Genomic DNA, 27362 nt, shown 5'->3' with positions numbered 1-27362 from the left:
GCTTCAACAAAGAACTGAGTAAAGGGTCTGAATACTTATGGAAATGTAATATTTCGGTTCTTTCTTTTTTATAAATTTGCAACTAATTCTAAAAACCTGCTTTTGCTTTGTCATTATGGGTGATTATGTGTAGATTGATGAGGGGAAAAAACGATTTAATACATTTTAGAATAAGGCTGTAATGTAACAAAGTGTGGAAAAAGTCAAGGGGTCTGACTTCTTTCCGAATGCACTGTAAATATGTAGGGGAGGGAGGGGCAGGGAGAGAGAGAGAGAGAGAGAGGAGGGAGGGAGGGAGGATTGTGAGTGAAATTTATCAGCTCTCAAAGCAAGCTTTCTTTCTCCATATCTCTCTCTCTCTCTCTCTCTCTCTCTCTCTCTCTCTCTCTCCATAGGCCTCTCTTTCTCTCCATAGGCCTCTCTTTCTCTCCATAGGCCTCTCTTTCTCTCATTATTGCTCCTGTTACATTGCTGTTTTCCCAGCTCTCTCTCTGAAACAATTAACTGTGGGAGTGTCAAGGGATGGGGCTTAAATTAGCCCAGAGATGATTGGCTGAGTCAAGCGGCTGAGTGAGTGAGAAGGCTCCAAAGAAAGTATTCTCACCCGTTTTAATCCCAGGTCTTGTTATGACTTAACAGATGAGCATTTGAGGTGGATGGGTGAGGTAAATACCTCAGTATCTCTGAATTTTGTAAGGCCAAGAGCCTGGACTCTAGTGAGGGAGGAATACCATCAACAACACATAGTACCCACATGGTTCTAACCTGGAAGAAGACTGTACACACAATCTTGCACATGTGTGTGCGTGCGTACTCACAGTCTTTGGCTCGATGGACTCAGCAGCCTTGGTCATTCCGTCTAGACATTTCCCTACGATAGGCAGCACCTCACGGTCCACCTCTGCGTATGTCTTCATGGACACACCCACCCTCTCGATTCGCCTCTCCTCCATCTCCTGGAGTTTCTATATACACACAAACACACAAATATCCTTATTACAATGCTGTAACACCAGCATCCTATTACATACTATAAGACAGTAGTGGTCGTACCACACTATACTGCTGCCAAGTATGTAAGGTACTGTAAATCTATGAAGATGTCTATAATTGGTTCAAAGATACCATAGTTGGGAGGTTGCTTTTCCAACTGGCTCTGACACCACTGGCCATCAAGCCAACTCCATTACTATCACCGGCTGTAAAGAGGCCGGGGATAACATTAGAGTCGGCAAGAAAACAGCTTTAACGTCATGGCATCACCTGGCATCACTATCATCTAACTCAAATGTGTTGCCAGCAGATGCACCGGTCTTCATCATGAATGGGCACAGTCCGTTGTGAAGGAATTCTACGATGATCATCATCAACCGCTGTTTTATTCATCTACATAATTGTTAATAAGAGGACCACAATGAAAATATTTTTTTAATTATTATTAACTTTAGTGTCATCTTCAAATGCATTGTGTCCATAAGTTGGGGTTGTAATGTATTTTAAAATGGTCAATTAATCAAAAGACACTGAGACAGATGAGGGCATCACTGTCTGTAATAATGTGTATTTTCTTTAGGTTATCTGGAATATATTGGGGATGAGGGTGTAGTAATGTGTAGTATTACCAGGAATATATTGGGGATGAGTGTGTAGTATTAACTGGAATGTATTGGGGATGAGGGTGTAGTATTATCTGGAATATATAGGGGGTTAGGCTGTAGTAATGTGTAGTAATACCTGTAATATATTGAGGATGAGGGTGTAGTATTACCTGGAATATATTGGGGATGAGGGTGTAGTATTAACTGGAATATATTGGGGTTAAGTGTGTAGTATTAACTGGAATATTTTGGGGATGAGGGTGTAGTAATGTGTAGTATTACCTGGAATATATCTGGGATGAGTGTGTAGTATTACATGGAGTATATTGGGGATGAGGGTGTAGTATTATCTGGAATATATTGGGGATGAGGGTGTAGTAATGTGTAGAATTACCTGGAATATATTGGGGATGAGTGTGTAGTATTAACTGGAAAATATTGGGGATGAGGGTGTAGTAATGTGAAGTAATACCTGGAATATATTGGGGATGTGGGTGTAGTATTATCTGGAGTATATTGGGGATGAGTGTGTAGTATTAACTGGAATATATTGTGGATGAGGGCGTAGTATTATCTGGACTATATTGGGAATGAGTGTGTACTATTATCTGGAATATATTGGGGATGAGGGCATAGTATTATCTGGTATATGTTGGGGATGAGGGTGTAGTATTATCTGGTATATGTTGGGGATGAGGACGTAGTATTATCTGGTATATGTTGGGGATGAGGGTGTAGTATTACCTGGAATATATTGGGGATGAGGGTGTAGTAATGTGTAGTATTACCTGGAATATATTGGGGATGAGGGCGTAGTATTATCTGGAATATATTGGGGATGAGGGTGTACTATTATCTGGAATATATTGGGGATGAGGGCGTAGTATTATCTGGTATATGTTGGGGATGAGGCTGTAGTATTACCTGGAATATATTGGGGATGAGGGTGTAGTAATGTGTAGTATTACCTGGAATATATTGGGGATGAGTGTGTAGTATTAACTGGAATATATTGGGGATGAGGGTGTAGTATTACCTGGAATATATTGGGGATGAGGGTGTAGTATTAACTGGAATATTTTGGGGATGAGGGTGTAGTAATGTGTAGTATTACCTGGAATATATAGGGGATGAGTGTGTAGTATTATCTGGAATATAGTGGGTATAAGGGTGTAGTATTATCTGGAATATATTGGGGATTAGTGTATAGTATTGTCTGCAATATATTGGGGGTGATTGGGTAGTATTAACTGGAATATATTGGGGATGAGGGTGTAGTATTACCTGGAATATATTGGGATGAGGGTATAGTATTACCTGGAATGTATTGGGGATGAGGGTGTAGTATTATCTGGAATACATTGGGGATGAGGGTGTAGTATTAACTGGAATATATTGGGGATGAGTGTGTAGTATTACCTGGCATATATTGGGGATGAGGGTGTAGTATTAAATGGAATATATTGGGGATGAGGGCGTAGTATTATCTGGGATATATTGGGGATGAGGGTGTAGTTCTAACTGGAATATATTGGGGATGATGGCATAGTATTATCTGGAATATATTGGGGATGAGGGTGTAGTAATGTGTAGTATTATCTGGAGTATATTGGGGATGAGTGTGTAGTATTAACTGGAATATATTGGGGATGAGGGCGTAGTATTACCTGGAATATATTGGGGATGAGGGTGTAGTAATGTGTAGTATTACCTGGAATATATTGGGGATGAGTGTGTAGTATTAACTGGTATTAACTGGAATATATTGGGGATGAGGGTGTAGTAATGAGGGTGTAGTATTATCTGGAATATATTGGGGATGAGGGTGTAGTAATGTGTAGTATTACCTGGAATATATAGGGGGTGAGTGTGTAGTATTAACTGGAATATATTGGGGATTAGTGTGTAGTATTGCCTGTAATATACTGGGGATGAGTGTGTAGTATTACCTGTAATATATTGGGGATGAGTGTGTAGTATGAACTGGAATATATTGGGGATGAGGGTGTAGTATTATCTGGAATATATTGGGGAAGAGGGTGTAGTATTATCTGGAATATATTTGGGAAGAGGGTGTAGTATTACCTGGAATATATTGGGGATGAGGGTGTAGTATTACCTGGAATATATTAGGGATGAGGGTGTAGTATTAACTGGAATATATTAGGGATGGGGGGTTTTGTATTAACTAGAACATATTGGGGATGAGGGTGTAGTAATGTGTAGTATTACCTGGAATATATTGGGGATGAGTGTGTAGTATTACCTGGGATATATGGGGGATGAGGGTGTAGTATTATCTGGAATATATTGGGGATGGGGGCGTAGTATTATCTGGAATATATTGGGGATGATGGTGTAGTTCTAACTGGAATATATTGGGGATGATGGCATAGTATTATCTGGAATATATTGGGGATGAGGGTGTAGTATTAACTGGAATATATTGGGGATAAGTGTGTAGTATTAACTGGAATATGTTGGGGATGAGGGTGTAGTATTACCTGGAATATATTGGGTATAAGTGTGTAGTATTAACTGGAATATGTTGGGGATGAGGGTGTAGTATTACCTGGAATATATTGGGGATGAGGCCGTAGTATTACCTGTAATATATTGGGGATAAGTGTGTAGAATTAACTGGAATATATTGGGTATGAGTGTGTAGAAGTAAATATAATATATTGGGGATGAGGGTGTAGTATTACCTGGGATATATTGGGGATGAGTGTGTAGAATTAAATATAATATATTGGGGATGAGGGTGTAGTATTACCTGGAATTTATTGGGGATGAGTGTGTAGAAGTAAATATAATATATTGGGAATGAGGGTGTAGTATTACCTGGAATATATTGGGGATGAGTGTGTAGAATTAAATATAATATATTGGGGATGAGGGTGTAGTATTACCTGGAATATATTGGGGATGAGTGTGTAGAATTAAATATAATATATTGGGGATGAGGGTGTAGTATTACCTGGAATATATTGGGGATGAGTGTGTAGAATTAAATATAATATATTGGGGATGAGGGTGTAGTATTACCTGGAATATATTGGGGATGAGTGTGTAGTAATGTTCATTCTGCTCCTGGTTGAACTTGGTCAGGTAGTTGGAGTATTCAGTCTTACTGTCTGCTGCAATCTGGTGTCTCATCTGAGCCTGCTGCCGCGCCTGAGGAGAAACAAATACACACATCACACATACACACTTAATGAACTTGGTGCCTTCATGACTCACACGTGTGCACGCATACACGCACGCACACACACACACACACACACACACACACACACTATCCCAGATGCAGGTCTGTTGAGGGAGCAGCAGTAGCAGAAGCCATTAGCAACACACAGTGTATGTTGAGTGATACACACACAAACAGGAAATAATTTAAAGAGCCTTAAATACCCGACATAACCCTTGAATGAGAGGAATGGAATTCACCACAGACTAAAGAGTTCTATGTCATGTCATCTGTCATGTGATCCTCAGACAGTCCTCACCATAGTGCAGGTCATTGCTGCCCAAAGTAAGTTCCTTCCAACGGTAAACCAGGCCTGTCCCTCTCCTCCCTACAGTACACCAGGCCTGTCCCTCTCCTCCCTACAGTACACCAGACCTGACCCTGTGTCTCCTCCCTACAGTACACCAGGTCTGACCCTGTCACCCAGGCCTGACCTGAGCCATACCATATTTCTATCAAGGTTAGGTTCCATTCGAATTGAAGGCAGTCAATTCAGGAAGTAAACAAAGATAATTTATTTTCAGTGACTTCTCAATACACTGAAAAGTAGAAGCTATTTATTTTTAATGTGTTTACATTTCAGAATTTTAAATTCAAATCACTTGAATTGACTGCCTTCAATTTAACTGAACAAAAATATGCAACAATTTCATTGATTTGACTGATTTACAGTTCATATTGAAATAAATTAGACCCTAACCTATGGATTTCTGTCACGTTCCTGACCTGTTTTCCTTTGTCTTGTATTTATTTTAGTTGGTCAGGGCGTGAGTTGGGTGGGTTTGTCTATGGTTGATTTTCTATGTTGGGATTTTTGTGTTCGGCCTGGTATGATTCTCAATCAGAGGCAGCTGTCAATCGTTGTCCCTGATTGAAAATCATACTTAGGCAGCCTGGGTTTCACGTGTGTTTGGTGGGTGTTTGTTTCCGTGTTTGTGTTTTTCACCACACGGTACTGTATCTGTTTTCTGCACTTCGTTTATTTGTTTTGTATTTTCAGTGTTCAGTTTTTCCGTTATAATAAATCATTCATCATGAACACTAACCACTCCGCGTATTGGTCCGATCCTTCTCGCCTCTCCTCGTCCGAGGAGGAGGAATATGACGATAGCCGTTACAGAAACACCCACCACCAAAGGACCAAGCGGAGTGGAAAAGGGCAGCAACAGCAGCAGCAGCAGCGGGAAAAAAAAACAGGACTCCTGGACTTGGGAAGAGATCCTGGACGGGAAAGGACCCTGGGTTCAGCCAGGGGAATATCGCCGTCCCAAGGCGGAGTTGGAGGCAGCGAAGGCAGAGAGGCGCTGGTATGAGGAGGCAGCGCGGCGACGCGGTTGGGAGCCCGAGAGTCAGACCCAAAAATTTATTGGGGGCGGCACACGCGGAGTTTGGAAAAGCCGGGTAGGATACCTGAGCCAACTCCCCGTGCTTACCGTGGAGTGAGAGGGCGTCGTACTGGTCAGACACCGTGTTATGCGGTAAAGCGCACGGTGTCCCCAGTACGTGTGCTTAGTCCAGTGCGGGCTATTCCACCTCGCCGCACTGGTAGGGCTAGGTTGGGCATCGAGCCGGGTGTCATGAAGCCGGCCCAACGCATCTGGCCTCCAGTGCGTCTCCTCGGGCCGGCGTACATGGCACCAGCCTTACAAATGGTGTCCCCGGTTCGCCAGCATAGCTCAGTGCGGGCTATTCCACCTCGCAGCACTGTCAGGGCTACGGGGATCATTCAACCTGGTAAGGTTGGGCAGGCTCGGTGCTCAAGAGCGCGTGTCCTCCTTCACGGTCCGGTAATTCCGGTGCCACCTCCACGTACCAGTCCTCCGGTGGCAGCCCCCCGCACCAGGCTGTCTCTCCGTCTCCTCCCTACAGCTGTGCCTGCCTGCCCAGCGCTGTCTGAACTGCCTGCCTGCCCAGCGCTGTCTGAACTGTCTGCCTGCCCAGCGCTGTCTGAACTGCCTGCCTGCCCAGCGCTGTCTGAGCTGCCTGCCTGCCCAGCGCTGTCCGTTTGTCCCGAGCCGTCAGAGCTGCCCGTCTGTCCCGAGCCGTCAGAGCTGCCCGTCTGTCCCGAGCCGTCAGAGCTGCCCGTCTGTCCCGAGCCGTCAGAGCTGCCCGTCTGTCCCGAGCCGTCAGAGCTGCCCGTCTGTCCCGAGCCGTCAGAGCCTTCCGCCAGACAGGAGCAGCCAGAGCCTTCCGCCAGACAGGAGCAGCCAGAGCCTTCCGCCAGACAGGAGCAGCCAGAGCCTTCCGCCAGACAGGAGCAGCCAGAGCCTTCCGCCAGACAGGAGCAGCCAGAGCCTTCCGCCAGACAGGAGCATTGTCTATGTTGGGATTTTTGTGTTCGGCCTGGTATGATTCTCAATCAGAGGCAGCTGTCAATCGTTGTCCCTGATTGAGAATCATACTTAGGCAGCCTGGGTTTCACGTGTGTTTGTTTCCGTGTTTGTGTTTTTCACCACACGGTACTGTATCTGTTTTCTGCACTTCGTTTATTTGTTTTGTATTTTCAGTGTTCCCGTTATAATAAATCATTCATCATGAACACTAACCACTCCGCGTATTGGTCCGATCCTTCTCGCCTCTCCTCGTCCGAGGAGGAGGAATATGACGATAGCCGTTACAATTTCACATAACTGGGATAAGGATTTACATCTGTTGGTCACAGATACTGTACCTCACAATTGCCCTCAGGATCTCGCAACGGTATTTTGGTTCATTCAAATTTCCATCGATAAAATGCAATTGTGCTCGTTGTCCATAGCTTATGCCTGCCCATACCATAATCTCACTGCCATCATGGGGCACTGATCACAATGTTGACATCAGCAAACCGCTCGCCCACACGACACCATACACATGGTCTGTGGTTGTGAGGCCGGTTGGATGTACTGCCAAATTCTCTAAAATGACATTGGCGGCAGCTTAGGGTAGAGAAATGAACATTACATTCTTTGGCAACAGCTCTGGTGGACATTCCCGCAGTCAGCATGCCAATTGCACTCTCCCTCAAAACTTGAGACATCTGTGGATTTGTGTTCTGTGACAAAACTGGCTATTTTAGAGTTGCCTTTTATTGTCCTCAGCACAAGGTGCACCTGTGTAATGATCATGCTGTTTAATCAGCTTCTTGATATGCCAAACTTTTCAGGTGGATGGATTATCTTGGCAATGGAGAAATCGTTACTAACAGGGATATAAACAAATTGCAGCTCATGAAACATGGGACCACTACTTTACATGTTGCGTTTATATTTTTTTCAGTCTAGAGTTGATCCAAACACTGATTTCTACAACGCTGCAGGTCTGAGACCTGTTCCTGTCTCTCTCCTCCCTACACCTGTTCTAAACCAGTTTATCTCAGGCATGTTTAACCAGATTAGAAACAGTAACTACACTACATACTACTGACACTGAATGCTTGTACACCCCCCAAGACACAGAAACAGACACACACACACACACACAGGGCTGGCATAATAATCAAATGGAGGGGGGACACAACTTCTTGACTACCACACCTATACAGAGTGAACAGAGCGGTGAATGTGTGTAAAAGAGAGGCAGGTGTGTGGAATGATAGATACACCCTGGCAACACTAATGATCAACAAACCTCAAACTCTAACCTCAGCTGCCTCACATCCTGTTGACGCACTAGGCAGTAAACAGTGGATAACCTAGCTCAGTATGATACACACATCAAACACACACCTCTTCTGCAGAGACACTTTAATCTCTGAAACAAATCTAAAACCACGAAGCTAAACTGAGACTGAAATGTCTTAAGGCTCGCACATATTGCACCGAATGTGGATCTAGCGTCCGTCTGCCGGTCATTCATCGGGTTGTAGAATAGCCGTGCACTCAGTTTGCAAATTACGTTCAGAGGTGCTAAGTATTCTGGGCCAGCAATAGCTATTGGTGTGTCCGAGACCTTCCAGAAATAAATAAATGCACCTTACAGACATACATGTGATCTTGTGAGTGTTTTGAATAAAGAAAAAGGGACAGAAATAAATGTCGGATGCTTTTGCTTGCATAGCCACATTAGCCAAGCAGTACGTTGATTAATGTCAACGGTGTTAAGAATAAAGCAAGCAGAAGGTTTTGACAAATACACACATGAAGAGACTGAGCGATATAAGCCTAAACTCACAGAAAAAACAACAGGTATGAAGACACAGCAAACAGACCTCCAAAGACAACTTATTATGCTAAAAAGCAACCCTACAAAACAGAGATATATAGACACACCTGAGAGGACAGAGGACAGTGCTCAGTATTGGACAGAGTCCAGATATAGGACAGTGCTCAGTATTGGACAGAGTCCAGATATATGACAATGCTCAGTATTGGACATAGTCCAGATATAGGACATAGTATAGATATAGGACAGTGCTCAGTATTGGACATAGTCCAGATATAAGACAGTGCTCAGTATTGGACAGAGTCCAGATATAGGCCAGTGCTCAGTATTGGACAGTGTCCAGTATTGGACAGAGTCTAGATATAGGACAGTGCTCAGTATTGGACAGAGTCCAGATATAGGCCAGTGCTTAGTATTGGACAGAGTCCAGATATAGGACATAGTTTAGATATAGGGCAGTGCTCAGTATTGGACAGAGTCCAGATATAGCACAGTGCTCAGTATTGGACAGAGTCCAGATATAGCACAGTGCCCAGTATTGGACAGAGTCAAGATATAGGCCAGTGCTTAGTATTGGACAGAGTCCAGATATAGGACATAGTTTAGATATAGGCCAGTGCTTAGTATTGGACAGAGTCCAGATATAGGACATAGGACAGTGCTCAGTATTGGACAGAGTCTATATATAGCACAGTGCTCAGTATTGGACAGAGTCCAGATATAGCACAGTGCTCAGTATTGGACAGAGTCCAGATATAGGCCAGTGCTTAGTATTGGACAGAGTCCAGATATAGGACATAGTTTAGATATAGGACAGTGCTCAGTATTGGACAGAGTCCAGATATAGGCCAGTGCTTAGTATTGGACAGAGTCCAGATATAGGACATAGTTTAGATATAGGACAGTGCTCAGTATTGGACAGAGTCCAGATATAGGCCAGTGCTTAGTATTGGACAGAGTCCAGATATAGGACATAGTTTAGATATAGGACAGTGCTCAGTATTGGACAGAGTCCAGATATAGCACAGTGCTCAGTATTGGACAGAGTCCAGATATAGGACAATGCTCAATACGGGATGCTGACGTCAATTCAACATCTGTTCGATGTTGGTTCAATGTAATTTCAATTAAATGAAGTGGAATCAAAGTTGATTCAACCAGTGTGTGCTTGAACAGGTGATTGTGTTTTGGGGTGACCTGTGTAAGCGATGAGAAACAAGGTCGAAACTCGAGACAGTTTGTGTGTGTTTTCCCACAGATATAACACATGCTCTGCCCAGTGTGGACCTACCTTGTGGGAACTTCGCTTCAAGGTATGGCAGAAAAATAAATAACAACAAAAACACACAAAGTTAGCCACTTCCTGCTGAACTGGAAGCAGGAAGCTTTCATAGACCCTGCATAGTCATAGCTACAGTCATTGCTCCAGGGGCTCCAGGTGGTAGGCCAATAGGCCTAGTTAATTTACAACTGACACTTGAGGGCCACCGAGCAGTAGGCCATCTTTTTTTCTTTCTTCAGTGCTTTCCAGCGGAGACTACACTTCATAGGATACTCAGTAAAATTCCACACAAAGCCATAATGTCTTAATCTAAGTGGCGAAGCGGCCAAACCGTAATTTGAAGGATTTGTCCGCCAGTGGAGGATAGGTAGCAGTTTGAGGTTGGCACCAGCTGCTTACCAAACCACCAGAACCCCAGCTCAACAAACTCCAGCCTCTCTGGAATATACCCAGTGCTCTGAGATATGGTCCTAACTAAGACTACAGGGCTCAGATTCCCCCAGTCCAAATATATCCCAAGTGGAATACTTCTATTATCTTAAAACATAGCAAGTGAGTGTATTTGAAGATTTACGCTACAGTTTTCCCATTACTGAATTATCTGAATTCTCTCAGCAGTGCTTGAGATGTCATACCACAACACCACAAGAAGACTGCTAAACACACAACCCAACACTTAGCCTATAACCATCAGTATAACAAATCAACACATTAATGGTTAGGGTGGTGACATGTCATGTTTTCCGATGATGTAATACTCCAATGTCTCCTAAATGATGGAGGGAATCTTGTCTGCAGTCAGAGGAGGAACACATGGAAGCGTTTGGTTTGTCAGGATCATCTAGCAGTGTATTATGTGGCCTGGTTAATACACTAAATTGTGAAAGGCAGATCCTAACAGACCATGATACATAGAAAGTGATGGATTTATTACATTATTTATTACTAATGACATCAGAGTGGTGGCAAATTTATATCCATGATATCATATGCCAGTGTGTGTTTCCAGAATGAGGGAGTGTTAGGAGTAACACAGGTCACATTAAAATAGTAAGGTTTCATCCAACTCAGCTCTCTGATTCCCTGCCTGGAACAAAGAACTGCCACGACAACAGAAACAAGACAAACGTTGAGTAACTGTTGGAAAGAAAAGCCACAGAGTAAAAGAGCAGATGCAGGAAATTATGTAAAAATAAAAGGGAGTAAAAAAACTGAATTAATGCCCGTCCCAATGTCAGCTGGGTATTGTAGAAGAGGAAATGAAATAATGTATATTTATTTTGTTTTCTCCATTTAATCAGAGAGAAAGTGAATCTGAGTAAGTGAGAGGAGGCGAGTGAGGTCAGAGTCAGACAGACACGCACACAACAGATACTATGTATGAATAATGTAGGGTGTGTTAACATTACTGCAGTCTTCCATTAGATAGCGACACACACACACACACAGAACTGGGAACACAGCAGTGTGTGTGTGCGTGGGGGAGAGCGAGCACCTACAGACTCACGCTTATCTATGAAAGGGCCAGTTTAGACTTTCCACTGGCAATAAACTCTCCATACAAAACTCCAGATCAAGACCTATGTTGCCTTGCCATAATATCATATAGAGAATCACATATTGAGTGTACATGACTAACACCAATCTTCAAATGCATTAAAACCATCCTTGTTATGACTAAAGACTTGTTTGTTTCTCAAAACCAAGCAGTGAATAACTTAATTTCCACTAACACAGGGGACTCAGTGCCAGACGTGGTATGTGTTTGTGTTGGTTGCTGAGGGAGAAGCAGGGCTGATGCAGTATGTCAGTTCAGTTCCTGTCAGTCCAGTGCTGCTCTGGTCCGAGCCAATGGTCTGAGCCCATCCATTGTGGCTGTTTGGCCGTGAGAGACTGAGGACATAAAGGCTGCTTGTGCAGGCCTGTATTAGCATCATAATCGGATCTGAACCGTGTCCGCTCTGAGCTCTGAGCCTGGTCCGCTGCTGGGCGGACTGCTGATGAAGCAACACACCGGGGTGGTGCTGACCCATGATGCCTTGCGACATGGCGTGGCAAGGGCGGCAGTGTGTGGGTTAAAGACACGTACGTCAGAGGCTATCCCAATTCCCGACTGATGATTAGGGACACAGGATGTGACATCAACACAAGACCCCAAAGTCTGATGACTGTTGAGATTCACCAGCGAGAGCATAAACGCAAATATGCAGATAAACAACACATTCACACGACACAATACTCATTTTCCAGCATGCAAGGAAGGAAGGTTAGATAGAGACAACAATGTGCACACACACACACGCACACACACACACGGACACAAAGCTGGTTGTGCTGCCAAGCGACGCACATGGTAGACAGGCAGGTCACAATGACTGGCTGCTCTGCTCCTGGTCTGCCTGGCCAACAGTGATAATGACTCAGTCAGTAAGTCCTGCTATCCGCCGTGGTGAGAAGCAGGAGATCACTATTACTGTGCTGCTGACAGAGGGACACAATGCCAGCCTGTGCAGAAAGCCCTGGAGCAAAACCAACTGTTACTGATGCCTCACGTGGGGTGGGTCAGGGAAAAGAGGGGGTCGTTGTACAGTACATGAACTCTTTTCTCTTTTCATGCACAGAGGGGAGAGATAAAACAAGTATGTTTAAGCAGTGTGATCATAATGCACTTGCTGGTGATTGGTCAGTGGTGGGCAGGCTAGTTTTTGATTGGTTGGTGGTGAGCAGGAGAGCGATGACAGGACATACCTTCTCCACGTCTGCTTTCGTTACATTGATGTCGGCGTCCATTCTCTCAAAGTACTGCTGCGCCCGGTCCGCCTCTTTACAGTCTCTCTCGAACCGCCGTTTACTCTGAGGGGAGAACAGTCGCATAGTTATTTTAGATGTCACTTATACAGTACGGCCTATAGCTCACTAATATAGGCTAATAAACATTTACCCTTTGGGAACTTGGAGAGGGATAGACGTCACATACAGTGTAGGTTACATGGACGTCATATCGTTTTAGACCAGGCATTGTGTGACATAGACGTCAGTTAGCCTACATTGGACATGTGATTCTGACACAGCCAAAGGGTCTCTCTCTCAAAGTCAAGTCTGTCGGAAGATTAAATAAATGTTGGTGACTGTTTGTGCTCAAAATCATCCCTTCTTCCATCCCTCGCTCGGAACAATCAGTGTTTGTTCATTGAGGGTGCACTCTAACCCTTGCCTCGCTGCCCTGAACACAATGGGAACATTGAGCGCTCAGAGAGGGAGGAGGAGAGGAATGGGACTGTAATGTTTCTCTCTCTCTCTCTGTCCAGATAGTGATAAGGAAGGCCCTGCAATGACTCAAACAATCACAGGGATAGGCTCTCCTTTACAGAGAAAACAAATACACTGACACTCATTCCTTTCACTCCTTCATTTGTTGGCCTCTCCTCCTCCACTCCTTGTGATCAACTTGGAGGGATGCCTTTATGCTAGGCTTTAGGAATGCACAACAATCTACTGCACTGTCCTTGAGAAACTCAGTCTGAATTAATGCAGTCTTCAGACCTGTTGTTAACCTGTTAATGAGGTAATGTCTTAATCTACCCTGCATATGGAACAGTCTGACGGTTCATTCAACGTTTACGGTCAAATTGTAGACCAATCAAACCTTGGAAACATCTCTATTTGTCCAGGAAGCCTACGGCGCCACAAAACCTCACCACCTCCACTTCCCTTCTTCATTTGATCTAATTTCAATCTGAGATGCAGCTATGACCGTTGATAAACTTTGAGCTCTGCAGTCCTATCCTCAACAATCTTTCACATTCACAAGAAAAAGGGCCATTGTTTTGGTTTAGTTTCTCATTGGGATGGAATGGCTAAGGGATAAAGGCTGTATATTATGAGTGTAATCCTGTGTAAATCCCTGCCTAGTGATTTTTATTAAACACACAGTTCCATACATTCGATACCCACTAATCCTTAAACAGGAGTGATTCCATTCACTGCCAGGTAATGGGCTTCAGTTTCTCCACCTACAATACTGCAATTTAGCAACTACATGCACACTATGACCACTAAACTGTCATGACTATAGTAGTACTATGACCACTAAACTGTCATGACTATAGTAGTACTATGACCACTAAACTGTCATGACTATAGTAGTACTATGACCACTAAACTGTCATGACTATAGTAGTACTACGACTACTGGGCTGTCATAACTGTAGTAGTACTACGACTACTGGGCTGTCATAACTGTAGTAGTACTATGACTACTGGGCTGTCATAACTGTAGTAGTACTACGACTACTGGGCTGCCATAACTGCAGTAGTACTATGACTACTGGGCTGTCATAACTGTAGTAGTACTACGACTACTGGGCTGTCATAACTGTAGTAGTACTACGACTACTGGGCTGTCATAACTGTAGTAGTACTATGACTACTGGGCTGCCATAACTGTAGTAGTGCTATGACTACTGGGCTGTCATAACTGTAGTAGTACTATGACTACTGGGCTGTCATAACTGTAGTAGTACTACGACTACTGGGCTGTCATAACTGTAGTAGTACTATGACTACTGGGCTGCCATAACTGTAGTAGTACTATGACTACTGGGCTGTCATAACTGTTGTAGTACTATGACTACTGGGCTGTCATAACTGTAGTAGTACTATGACTACTGGGCTGTCATAACTGTAGTAGTATTACGACTACTGGGCTGTCATAACTGTAGTAGTACTACGACTACTGGGCTGTCATAACTGTAGTAGTACAATGACTACTGGGCTGTCATAACTGTAGTAGTACTAAGACTACTGGGCTGTCATAACTGTAGTAGTACTAAGACTACTGGGATGTCATAACTGTAGTAGTACTATGACTACTGGGCTGTCATAACTGTAGTAGTAATATGACTACTGGGCTGTCATAACTGTAGTAGTACTAAGACTACTGGGATGTCATAACTGTAGTAGTACTATGACTACTGGGCTGTCATAACTGTAGTAGTAATATGACTACTGGGCTGTCATAACTGTAGTAGTACTATGACTACTGGGCTGCCATAACTGTAGTAGTACTATGACTACGGGGCTGTCATAACTGTAGTAGTACTATGACTACTGGGCTGTCATAACTGTAGTAGTACTATGACTACTGGGCTGTCATAACTGTAGTAGTACTATGACTACTGGGCTGTCATAACTGTAGTAGTACTATGACTACTGGGCTGTCATAACTGTAGTAGTACTACGACTACTGGGCTGTCATAACTGTAGTAGTACTATGACTACTGGGCTGTCATAACTGTAGTAGTACTATGACTACTGGGCTGTCATAACTGTAGTAGTACTATGACTACGGGGCTGTCATAACTGTAGTAGTACTATGACTACTGGGCTGCCATAACTGTAGTAGTACTATGACTACGGGGCTGTCATAACTGTAGTAGTACTATGACTACTGGGCTGTCATAACTGTAGTAGTACTATGACTACTGGGCTGTAATAGTATTATAGTAGTACTACATACTCAGTAATACTACTCTATACAGTACTTACCGACTCCAGCTGTTTCCACAAGCTCTCAATCTGTTGCTGCGCTTTACGTCCATCATGGAAGTGCTGATGGAGAAAGAGAAAAAAGTTATCACAACGTTTGCTCATAAATCATATCTACAAGAGCAGTGGGCGTGTTGGGGGTAAAGAAATATAGTGATAAAACAAATTGAAGGAGAGAAATTATGAGTTTTTTCTTGATGAAAGAGATGGAAGGCAGACGAGATGACGGGTGACTGATGTTTCTGTCGGATGTATGATTCATGCTGTGACACACCAGGAGATTATGGTTACAACATGAAGCCCGCCACACATACTGATTAAAAGCAGCTACACTGTGAGATGCAGGTTAGCCTCACCATGTTCCAGACCTAGGGCTAATACAGAAGACCAGGCTTCCCTAACTGGCGGAATTTTCATTGTTGTACATAAAAGACTGTAAAAACACCAGAAAATCAGCTCCAAGTGATTTACATTTTGGAAATCTGTTCCCAAGTATTCCCACGCGTAATAGAGACAGAATCTTATACAAATGTAAACATGGTTTGAAATGATTGTTTATGTCAAATATTATATCTGTTTGGGCTTCTTTCGGTCAATTTGCAGTCTCCAAATTATTTTGTATTATTTTCCAGCCCCATGACCATCCGCTCAAGAAGAAAATTGGCCCGCGGCTGAATCTAGTTGATGATCCCTGCAGTAGACGTTTGTACTTCATCTCAGTAGACGTTTGTACTTCATCTCAGTAGACGTTTGTACTTCATCTCAGTAGACGTTTGTACTTCATCTCAGTAGATGGCACAGATTTGATTACAGTGACAGACCAATTGGCAAAAAGCACTAGATCACAGGTGCACAGCTACAGCCTGTGACTTCAAAATGACCTGTCCATTCATCATCAAAAGGATTGTCCCAAAACAGATGGAGATTACAACTTTCTGCACCTTTCTGCACCTACAGATGGAGATTATATTACTGCCCTTTATTAGATTGAAAAGATGATGGCGTTTCAGTCACAATGACCTTCATCATTGGTGTAGAGGAGCGTTACATGTCTGTGTGAAAGCGATGCATTATGTCCATGAGCAGAACAGAAGCTGGTTGATTGGTTAGAGTGTAGTACCTCAGAGTCATGTGTCCTGACACTAGTGACATATTACAGGAAGGTGAGAGAAGCTGCTGATGGTTACCCTGCCTGGGGACAGGACACCCATCTTAATTTCCCCCAAATGTTACACGGGTGTACTGAGGCATGACCAACATATACAGTGGCAAGAAAAAGTATGTGAACCCTTTGGAAATACCTGGATTTCTGCATAAATTGGTCATAAAATTTGATCTGATCTTCATCTAGATCACAACAATAGACAAACACAATCCGCTTAAACTAATAACACAAAAACAATTCTACGTTTTCATGTCTCTATTGAACACACCGTGTAAACATTCACAGTGCAGGGTGGGAAAATTATGTGAACCCTTGGATTTAATAACTGGTTGACCCTCCTTTGGCAGCAATAACCTCAACCAAACGTTTTCTGTAGTTGCGGATCAGACCTGCACAACGGTCAGGAAGAATGTTGGACCATTCCTCTTTACAAAATTGTTTCAGTTCAGCAATATTCTTGGGATGAACAACTCTCTTGCTGTCATGCCACAGCATCTCAATCGGGTTGAGGTCAGGACTCTGACTGGGTCACCCCAGAAGGCGTATTTTCTTCTGTTGAGCTTCAATTGGCGGACAGCCTAACATTCTCCTGCAAAATGTCTTGATAAACGTCGATGATAGCAAGCTGTCCAGGTCCTGAAGGCAGCAAAGCAGCCCCAGACCATGATGCTCCCTCCACCATACTTTACATTTTGGATGAGGTTTTGATGTTGGTGTGTTGTGCCTTTTTTTCTCCACACATGGTGTTGTGTGTTCCTTCCAAACAACTACACAGTAGTTTCATCTGTCCACAGAATATTTTGCCAGTAGCACTGTGGAACATCCAGGTGCAGTTTTGGAAATTTCAGTGCAGCAATGTTTTTGTTGGACAGCAGTCGCTTCTTCTGTGGTGTCCTCCCATGAACACCATTCTTGTTTAGTGTTTTCTGTATCGTAGACGAGATGTTAGCATGTTCCAGAGATTTCTGTAAATCTTTAGCTGACACTCTAGGATTCTTCTTAAGTTATCTTTGCAGGACGGTCACTCCTAGGGAGAGTAGCAACAGTGCTGAACATTCTCCATTTATAGACAATTTGTCTTACCGTGGACTGATGAACATCAAGGCTTTTAGAGATACTTTTGTAACCCTTTCCAGCTTTATGCATGTCAACAATTATTAATCTTAGGTCTTCTGAGATCTCTTTTGTTCGAGGCATGGTTCACATCAGGCAATGCTTCATGTGAATAGCAAACTCACATTTTGTGAGTGTTTTTTATAGAGCAAGGCAGCTCTAACCAACATCTCGAAACTCGTCTCATTGATTGGACTCCAGGTTAGCTGACCACTCACTCCAATTAGCTTTTGGAGAAGTCATTAACCTAGGGGTTCACATACTTTTTCCAACCTACATGGTGAATGTTTAAATTATGTATTCAATATAGACAAGAAACATACAATAATTTCTGTGTCATTAGTTAAGGCACACTGTTTGTCTATTGTTGTGACTTAGATGAAGATATGAGAGAGAGAGAGAGAGAGAGAGAGAGAGAGAGAGAGAGAGAGAGAGAGAGAGAGAGAGAGAGAGAGAGAGAGAGAGAGAGAGAGAGAGAGAGAGAGAGAGAGAGAGAGAGAGAGAGAGAGAGAGAGAGAGAGAGAGAGAGAGAGAGAGAGAGAGAGAGAGAGAGAGAGAGAGAGAGAGAGAGAGAGAGAGAGAGAGAGAGAGAGAGAGAGAGAGAGAGAGAGAGATGCCAAAAGACCTAGAGCTACCAGACAGACACAGATAGTGACTGGAAGGATCTAGAGATTCCAGACAGACACAGATAGTGACTGAACGACAGAGAGATTCTAAGATGGCTGCCATTGCCAGCCTTGCCAAGCGTGGCATATTGCACAGAGAGGACATGGCAGCTGTCGGTCTGGGCATGCTCAGTAAACACGCTGGGTGTTTTTCTAACAGGCCGCACTTGGCCTTCCCCCTCCAGGGAATTAATGAGAGAGGGAGTGAGAGAAGGAATGGGAGCCCAACTTGGCCAAAAGGCAGAACACGTTTCTCTGCAGTCTTCCCTGGATTGTCTCTGAACATGTCAAAAGATACATAAACGGACAGAACATGGTTTGTTATAAAGGCCTAATTATGATTGTATCACTCCTATTATAAAACATTGTAGAACATTTCATTGAAGCAGTTGATATCAATGAAATGAAAGAAAGAGAGCTATGCCCAGCAAGCACCAGTCTATGCTGGTCTCAACCTCAGTAGCTGTGTGGAATATCGATGTCTTCCCCAGGCGTTCAATAAAAGACACAGACTATTATAGAGAATGAAAAGCCCAGCGCTTGTATTTCAGTGGCGTATCAATGCTTCTAATCTAAATGGCCCGTCAGTAACTCTTGTATTCTGCACACACACGCCGGCCGGCATACATGCACGCACACACACACACATACGAGAAGAACAACAAGGAGTTAACTTCTACCCAATTTATTATTTAGAGCAAATGTCTAGGACAACTTTTCCCAAACTCAGATCTCAGGACCCCAAGGGGTGCATGTTTTGGTTTTTGCCCGAACACTACACAGCTTATTCAAATGATCAAAGCTTGGTGATTAGTTGATTATTTGAATCAGCTGTGTAGTGCTAGGGCAAAAACCAAAACGTGCACCCCTTGGGGTCCCAAGGACTGAGTTTGGGAAACCCTGGTCTAGGTTATATGACTGAACTGGGTTTAGACAGTACCTTGGAAATGTCACTTCTCACGTCCTTGTCTTACTGGGGAAACCACGACTATCTTTGGGGAAGCCGAGTCAAATGGGGAAGTCCTCAAACTGTTTTAGGGGAATTCCTTCAGCTCGTAAAGGGAAAGGCCCACCCTGGAGCCGGTCACAACTTGTAGACTTGTTTACGTGCTGCTGTGAGGTTTGTTGCTAACGTTTCTTTGCTACCTGCCAACTTTACAGTTTTTACTTTTTAATTACCGTTTTATATATATATTTTTTTCCCTCTATCAACTTTTTTCATTTAACTTTTTCACCCAGGACGCTTTATCTGAACATGGTTCAACAGGACCTCCACCAGCCGAAGCTAAGTAGTATCATTAACATTATGCCTTCTAATTGCAGTCGCTGTACTCATAATATACAGGAGAACGATCGCCTTACGGCGAGGATAGCTGTGCTGCAATCCCAGCTTCAGACGCAATCGTTAGCCAATGGTAATTTCAGTGTAGGAAAGGATGAAACAGCATCTGTCCCACCAATAAGTACAGATAGTAGTATAAATCCCCTCGCACAGTCCCTGCAGCAGGACAATTTTGCCATGGCTTCTGGAAGGAAATGCTGTAGGAATGCTCAACCGGTGTCGCTCATTCAGCCGACAGAAACTTCAACCGGATCTCCCCATTAAGCAACGAGTCAGAGTCCAAGTCTTCTCTGGTCTCTCCTCCACCCATTACGGGGTCTGAGACACCGAAGTCTCCCACCATTAGCTCTGAAAAATTGAACACCCTAGTCATTGGCGACTCCATAACCCATAGTATTAGACTTAAAAATAATCATCCAGCGAGCATACATTGTTTACCAGGGGGCAGGGCTACCGATGTTAAGGCTAATCTGAAGATGGTGCTGGTTTAGGCTAAAACTAGCGAGTGTAGAGAGTATAGGGATATTGTCATCCACATCGCCACCAACGATGTTAGAATGAAACAGTCAGAGGTCACCAAGCGCAACATAGGTTCAGCGAGTAAATCAGCTAGAAAGATGTGTCGGCATCGAGTAATTGTCTCTGGCCCCCTCCCAATTAGGGGGAGTGATCAGCTCTACAGCAGAGTCTCACAACTCAATCGCTGGTTGAAAACTGTTTTCTGCCCCTCCCAAAAGATAGAATTTGTAAATAATTGTCCCCCTTTCTGGACCAAGCCTGGCCTGCTGAGGAGTGACGGACTCCATCCTAGCTGGAGGGATGCTCTCATCTTATCTATGAACATAGACAGGGCTCTATCTTCTCTAGCTCCACAATGAGATAGGGTGCAGACCAGGCAGCAGGCTGTTAGCATAGTCAGTGTAGTCAGCTCAGCTATCCCCATTGAGACCATGTCTGTGCCTCGATCTAGGTTGGGAAAAATAAACATCGCGGTGTTCGCCTTTTCAATCTCACTGGAATAAAGACCTCCATTCCTGTCATTATTGCGATTATCCAAGATGGCGTAGCAGTCAGACGTCTTTGTCCTGTCGTGTCCCTTGTATATATCTTTTTACATCTTTTTCTTCGCATATCTTTTTTAAAATATTTTCTTAAACCTCAACTTCTAAATACTCTCCTGCAACCTGCCTCACCCAATGTGGCGTGGATCTGCTTTTTCTAAAGTATTTCTATTTACTTCGGATCTGGAATCCCTCAACTGAAGCTAGCCAGCTAACTACCTACCAGCTATCAGTTAGCAAACCACTGTTACTGGTCATCAGCTAACCTTTAGCTCGGAAAGCTCTCGCCAGTTCGAACAACGTGACTCAAACCAGAGCATAACGGACCTATTTCTCTCCATATCCCCGGATTCCTACCGCAAACTCTGAACATTTTCATCTGGATCTTCGCAACTAGCTAACCACAATCCCGGGTGACCACTCCTGGCTAGCGTTTCCATCCCGGAGCAAGCACCAATTAGCCTGTAGCTAGCCCGGCCAGGGCTCCTGTGCTACCACTGAAGCCCACTCCTGGGCTACAATATCCGGACCCCTTCTACTGCCGGTACGGAGCACGGAACCCCGCCGATCCGCTACGACTGGAATACCGACATAATCTGCCCGAGGACTCCAACAGGCCCCTCAGGCGTGACGCCCGCTGAAGGCCCATTCTGCTAACCTACTAGGCCTGCTAGTTACCTAGAGCTACCTGGAACCCTACTAATTCCACGACTGGTCTATCGACGTCACCGCACGAAGAGGCAAAAACAGACTTCCCCCCTATCGCGACATCCCCCAAAGGCTAACTTGCTAACCCCGGTCTGCTAACTGCTAGCTTGCCTGCCCCGGTCTGCTAACTGCTAGCTTGTCTGCCCTGGTTTGCTAACTGCTAGCTTGCCTGCCCCGGTCTGCTAACTGCTAGCTTGTCTGCCCTGGTTTGCTAACTGCTAGCTTGCCTTCCCCGGTCTGCTAACTGCTAGCTTGTTTAGCCCCGGCCTACTAACTGTTAGCTTGTTAGCATCGGCCTGCTAACTGTCTGAATCGCCGTGTCCCCAGTCAGCCCAACCACTCACTGGACCCATATGTTCACTTGGCTACGCATGCCTCTCTCTAATATCAATATGCCTCGTCCATTACTGTCCTGGTTAGTGATTACTGTCTTATTTCACTGTAGAGCCTCTAGCCCTGCTCATCATGTTCCAAGATGGCTTAGCAGTTCAGACGTCATTTCTGTTTCGTATTGTCGTGTCCTGTATATATATATATTTACACCTTTCTTCGCATATCTTTTTATATATTTTATTATCCAAGAACTCAACTACAAAAGCTTTCCTGCAAAAGCTTTCCTGCAACCCGCTTCACCAATTACAAAAAAGTATTATTTACCTCAAATCTGAAAATCCACCATGGAAGCTAGCCAGGGGCTAATTCAGAAGCTAGCCAGAAAGCTAACCAGAAGCTATCCGATAGCTAGCCAGAAGCTAATCTGTAGCTGCCCAGAAATTAGCCGGTCTGCTGGCTAGCGTTGGTGTTTCAGCTGCCCACGTTTTTGTGGTCATCAGCTATTCCTTTAGCTCGATAATCTACCGGCACTTTTGTGCAACGCGACTCGGACCGGAGCATTCCGGGACTTTTTTTCTCTCAGCTTCCCCGGATTTTCAGCCGCAGGCTCTGGACATTTGCAGCTAGCTAGCTGCAAACCGTGTGACTATTGGCTTACGTCGATCCCGGAGCAAACTCAAATCATTCCGGAGCTAGCCAGCTGAGGAGTTCCATCAGCCATTCCTGGGCTACAGTCACCTATCCGGACCCGTTTTTTGTTTGTTTTGTTGTTGCTGCAGATACGGAGCCTCACCGGGCCTTCACGACTGACTGCCGACGTTATCTGCCCGAGGGAGTTATCCAACTGGCACCTCCGTCCCGACGTTACCTGAACGCTCATCTGGGGCCCGCTAACCGTTAGCTGTCTTATCGGCTGCTATCTGAATAAGTATATCGGACAATTATTATTATTATTATTTATTTTTTATTTTTTCTTGTGTCACTATATCTATTTGCCAATTTGGATTGATCCCCTCTACCACACGGAACCCCACTAACCTACCGACGGAAACGCACGAGGTATCTACAAATAGACTTCCATACTATGCTATCTTGCTACCGATAGCCATCTACCCGGCCAGCTGTCTGGATCGCCGTGACCCCAACCAACCTCTACTCACTGGACCCTTATTGATCACTCGATTAAGCATGCCTCTCCTTAATGTAAATATGCCTTGTCCATTGCTGTTCTGGTTAGTGTTTATTGGCTTATTTCACTGTAGAGCCTCTAGCCCTGCTCACTATACCATATCCAACCTCACAGTTCCACCACCCACATATGCGATGACATCACCTGGTTTCAATGATGTTTCTAGAGACAATATCTCTCTCATCATCACTCAATACCTAGGTTTACCTCCACTGTATTCACATCCTACCATACCTTTGTCTGTACATTATTCCTTTAAGCTATTTTATCGCCCCCAGAAACTTCCTTTTACTCTCTGCTCTAGAAGTTCTAGACGACCAATTCTCATAGCTTTTAGCCGTACCCTTATCCTACTCCTCCTCTGTTCCTCTGGTGATGTAGAGGTGAATCCAGGCCCTGCAGTACCTAGCTCCACTCCTATTCCCCAGGCGCTCTCTTTTGATGACTTCTGTAACCGTAATAGCCTTGGCTTCATGCATGTTAACATTAGAAGCCTCCTCCCTAAGTTTGTTTTGTTCACTGCTTTAGCACACTCTGCCAACCCGGATGTTTTAGCCGTGTCTGAATCCTGGCTTAGAAAGACCACCAAAAAGTCTGACATTTTCATCCCCAACTACAAGATTTTCAGACAAGATAGAACGGCCAAAGGGGGCGGTGTTGCAATCTATTGCAAAGATTGCCTGCAGAGTTCTGTCTTACTATCCAGGTCTGTTCCCAAACAATTTGAACTTCTACTTTTAAAAATCCACCTCTCTAAAAACAAGTCTCTCACCGTTGCCGCCTGCTATAGACCACCCTCTGCCCCCAGCTGTGCTCTGGACACTATATGTGAACTGATTGCCCCCCATCTATCTTCAGAGCTCGTGCTGCTAGGCGACCTACATTTTAACATGCTTAACACCCCAGCCACCCTACAATCTAAGCTTGATGCCCTCAATCTCACACAAATTATCAATGAACCTACCAGGTACCACCCCAATTCCGTAAACACGGGTACCCTCATAGATATCATCCTAACAAACTTGCCCTCCAAATACACCTCTGCTGTTTTCAACCAAGATCTCAGCGATCACTGCCTCATTGCCTGCATCCGTAATGGGTCAGCGGTCAAACGACCTCCACTCATCACTGTCAAACGCTCCCTGAAACACTTCAGCGAGCAGGCCTTTCTAATCGACCTGGCCGAGGTATCCTGGAAGGATATTGATCTCATCCCGTCAGTAGAGGATGCCTGGACATTTTTTAAAAATGCCTTCCTCACCATCTTGAATAAGCATGCCCCATTCAAGAAATTTAGAACCAGGAACAGATATAGCCCTTGGTTCTCTCCTGACCTGACTGCCCTTAACCAACAGAAAAACATCCTATGGCGTTCTGCATTAGCATCGAACAGCCCCCGTGATATGCAACTTTTCAGGGAAGCTAGAAACCAGTATACACAGGCAGTTAGAAAAGCCAAGGCTAGCTTTTTCAAGCAGAAATTTGCTTCCTGCAACACAAATTCAAAAAAGTTCTGGGACACTGTAAAGTCCATGGAGAATAAGAACACCTCCTCCCAGCTTCCAACTGCTCTGAAGATAGGAAACACTGTCACCACCGACAAATCCACTATAATTGAGAATTTCAATAAGCATTTTTCTACGGCTGGCCATGCTTTCCACCTGGCTACCCCTACCCCGGACAACAGCACTGCCCTCCCCTCTGCTACTCGCCCAAGCCTTCCCCATTTCTCTTTCTCCCAAATACAGTCAGCTGATGTTCTAAAAGAGCTGCAAAATCTGGACCCTTACAAATCAGCCGGGCTAGATAATCTGGACCCTTTCTTTCTAAAACTATCTGCTGAAATTGTTGCCACCCCTATTACTAGCCTTTTCAACCTCTCTTTCGTGTCGTCTGAGATTCCCAAAGATTGGAAAGCAGCTGCGGTTATCCCCCTCTTCAAAGGGGGGGACACTCTTGACCCTAACAGCTACAGACCTATATCTATCCTACCCTGCCTTTCTAAGGTCTTCGAAAGCCAAGTCAACAAACAGATTACCGACCATTTCGAATCCCACCATACCTTCTCCGCTATGCAATCTGGTTTCAGAGCTGGTCATGGGTGCACCTCAGCCACGCTCAAGGTCATAAACGATATCTTAACCGCCATCGATAGGAAGCAATACTGTGCAGCCGTATTCATTGACCTGGCCAAGGCTTTTGACTCTGTCAATCACCACATCCTCATCGGCAGACTCGACAGCCTTGGTTTCTCTAATGATTGCCTCGCCTGGTTCACCAACTACTTCTCTGATCGAGTTCAGTGTGTCAAATCGGAGGGTCTGTTGTCCGGGCCTCTGGCAGTCTCCATGGGGGTGCCACAGGGTTCAATTCTTGGACCGACTCTCTTCTCTGTATACATCAATGATGTCGCTCTTGCTGCTGGTGATTCTCTGATCCACCTCTACGCAGACGACACTATTCTGTATACTTCTGGCCCTTCTTTTGACACTGTGTTAACAACCCTCCAGGCGAGCTTCAATGCCATACAACTCTCCTTCCGTGGCCTCCAATTGCTCTTAAATACAAGTAAAACTAAATGCATGCTCTTCAACCGATCGCTGCCTGCACCTGCCCGCCTGTCCAACATCACTACTCTGGACGGCTCTGACTTAGAATATGTGGACAACTACAAATACCTAGGTGTCTGGTTAGACTGTAAACTCTCCTTCCAGACTCACATCAAACATCTCCAATCCAAAGTTAAATCTAGAATTGGCTTCCTATTCCGCAACAAAGCATCCTTCACTCATGCTGCCAAACATACCCTTGTAAAACTGACCATCCTACCAATCCTCGACTTCGGTGATGTCATTTACAAAATAGCCTCCAAAACCCTACTCAATAAATTGGATGCAGTCTATCACAGTGCCATCCGTTTTGTCACCAAAGCCCCATATACTACCCACCACTGCGACCTGTACACTCTCGTTGGCTGGCCCTCGCTTCATACTCGTCGCCAAACCCACTGGTTCCAGGTCATCTACAAGACCCTGCTAGGTAAAGTCCCCCCTTATCTCAGCTCGCTGGTCACCATAGCAACACCTACCTGTAGCACGCGCTCCAGCAGGTTTATCTCTCTGGTCACCCCCAAAACCAATTCTTCCTTTGGCCGCCTCTCCTTCCAGTTCTCTGCTGCCAATGACTGGAACGAACTACAAAAATCTCTGAAACTGGAAACACTTATCTCCCTCACTAGCTTTAAGCACCAGCTGTCAGAGCAGCTCATAGATTACTGCACCTGTACATAGCCCATCTATAATTTAGCCCAAACAACTACCTCTTTACCTACTGTATTTATTTATTTATTTTGCTCCTTTGCACCCCATTATTTCTGTCTCTACTTTGCGCTTTCTTCCACTGCAAACCAACCATTCCAGTGTTTTTAGTTTTTATTTTACTTGCTGTGTTGTATTTACTTCGCCACCATGGCCTTTTTATATTTTTATTTATTTATACATATATTTGTTTGCCTTCACCTCCCTTATCTCACCTCACTTGCTCACATTGTATATAGACTTATTTTTTTTTCACTGTATCATTGACTATATGTTTGTTTTACTCCATGTGTAACTATGTGTTGTTGTATGTGTCGAACTGCTTTGCTTTATCTTGGCCAGGTCGCAATTGTAAATGAGAACGTGTTCTCAATTTGCCTACCTGGTTAAATAAAGGTTAAATAAAAATAAAATAAAAAAATATGCCTTAACCGACCATGTTGTTCCACCTCCTACATATACGATGACATCACCTGGTTTAAAAGTCTCTAGAGACTATATCTCTCTCATCATTACTCAATGCCTAGGTTTACCTCCAATGTACTCACATCCTACCTTACCTTTGTCTGTACACTATGCCTTGAATCTATGCTATCGAGCCCAGAAACCTGCTCCTTTTACTCTCTGTTCCAAACGTGCTAGACGGCCA

General features: G+C 44.3%; 1 protein-coding gene across 27 annotated transcripts in view; it reads right to left on the bottom strand.

The window, feature by feature from the left end:
- Window positions 1-27362, bottom strand: part of LOC139544197 (formin-binding protein 1-like) — a 123630-nt gene that overhangs the window by 26853 nt on the left and 69415 nt on the right. For all 27 annotated transcript variants that reach the window (XM_071351032.1, XM_071351035.1, XM_071351026.1 and 24 more), the window contains exons 5-8: window positions 15821-15883; window positions 13022-13126; window positions 4647-4775; window positions 819-965 (exon numbers count right to left, since the gene is read on the bottom strand). In XM_071351032.1, coding sequence (XP_071207133.1) covers window positions 819-965; window positions 4647-4775; window positions 13022-13126; window positions 15821-15883 — 444 coding nt within the window. The remainder of the gene's footprint in view (window positions 1-818; window positions 966-4646; window positions 4776-13021; window positions 13127-15820; window positions 15884-27362) is intronic.

Source organism: Salvelinus alpinus, chromosome 18, assembly GCF_045679555.1.
Source record: "Salvelinus alpinus chromosome 18, SLU_Salpinus.1, whole genome shotgun sequence".
NCBI classification, from domain to species: domain Eukaryota; kingdom Metazoa; phylum Chordata; class Actinopteri; order Salmoniformes; family Salmonidae; genus Salvelinus; species Salvelinus alpinus.
The sequence above is the reverse complement of the archived record's forward strand: the minus strand, read 5'-3'. Positions and strand labels throughout refer to the sequence as shown.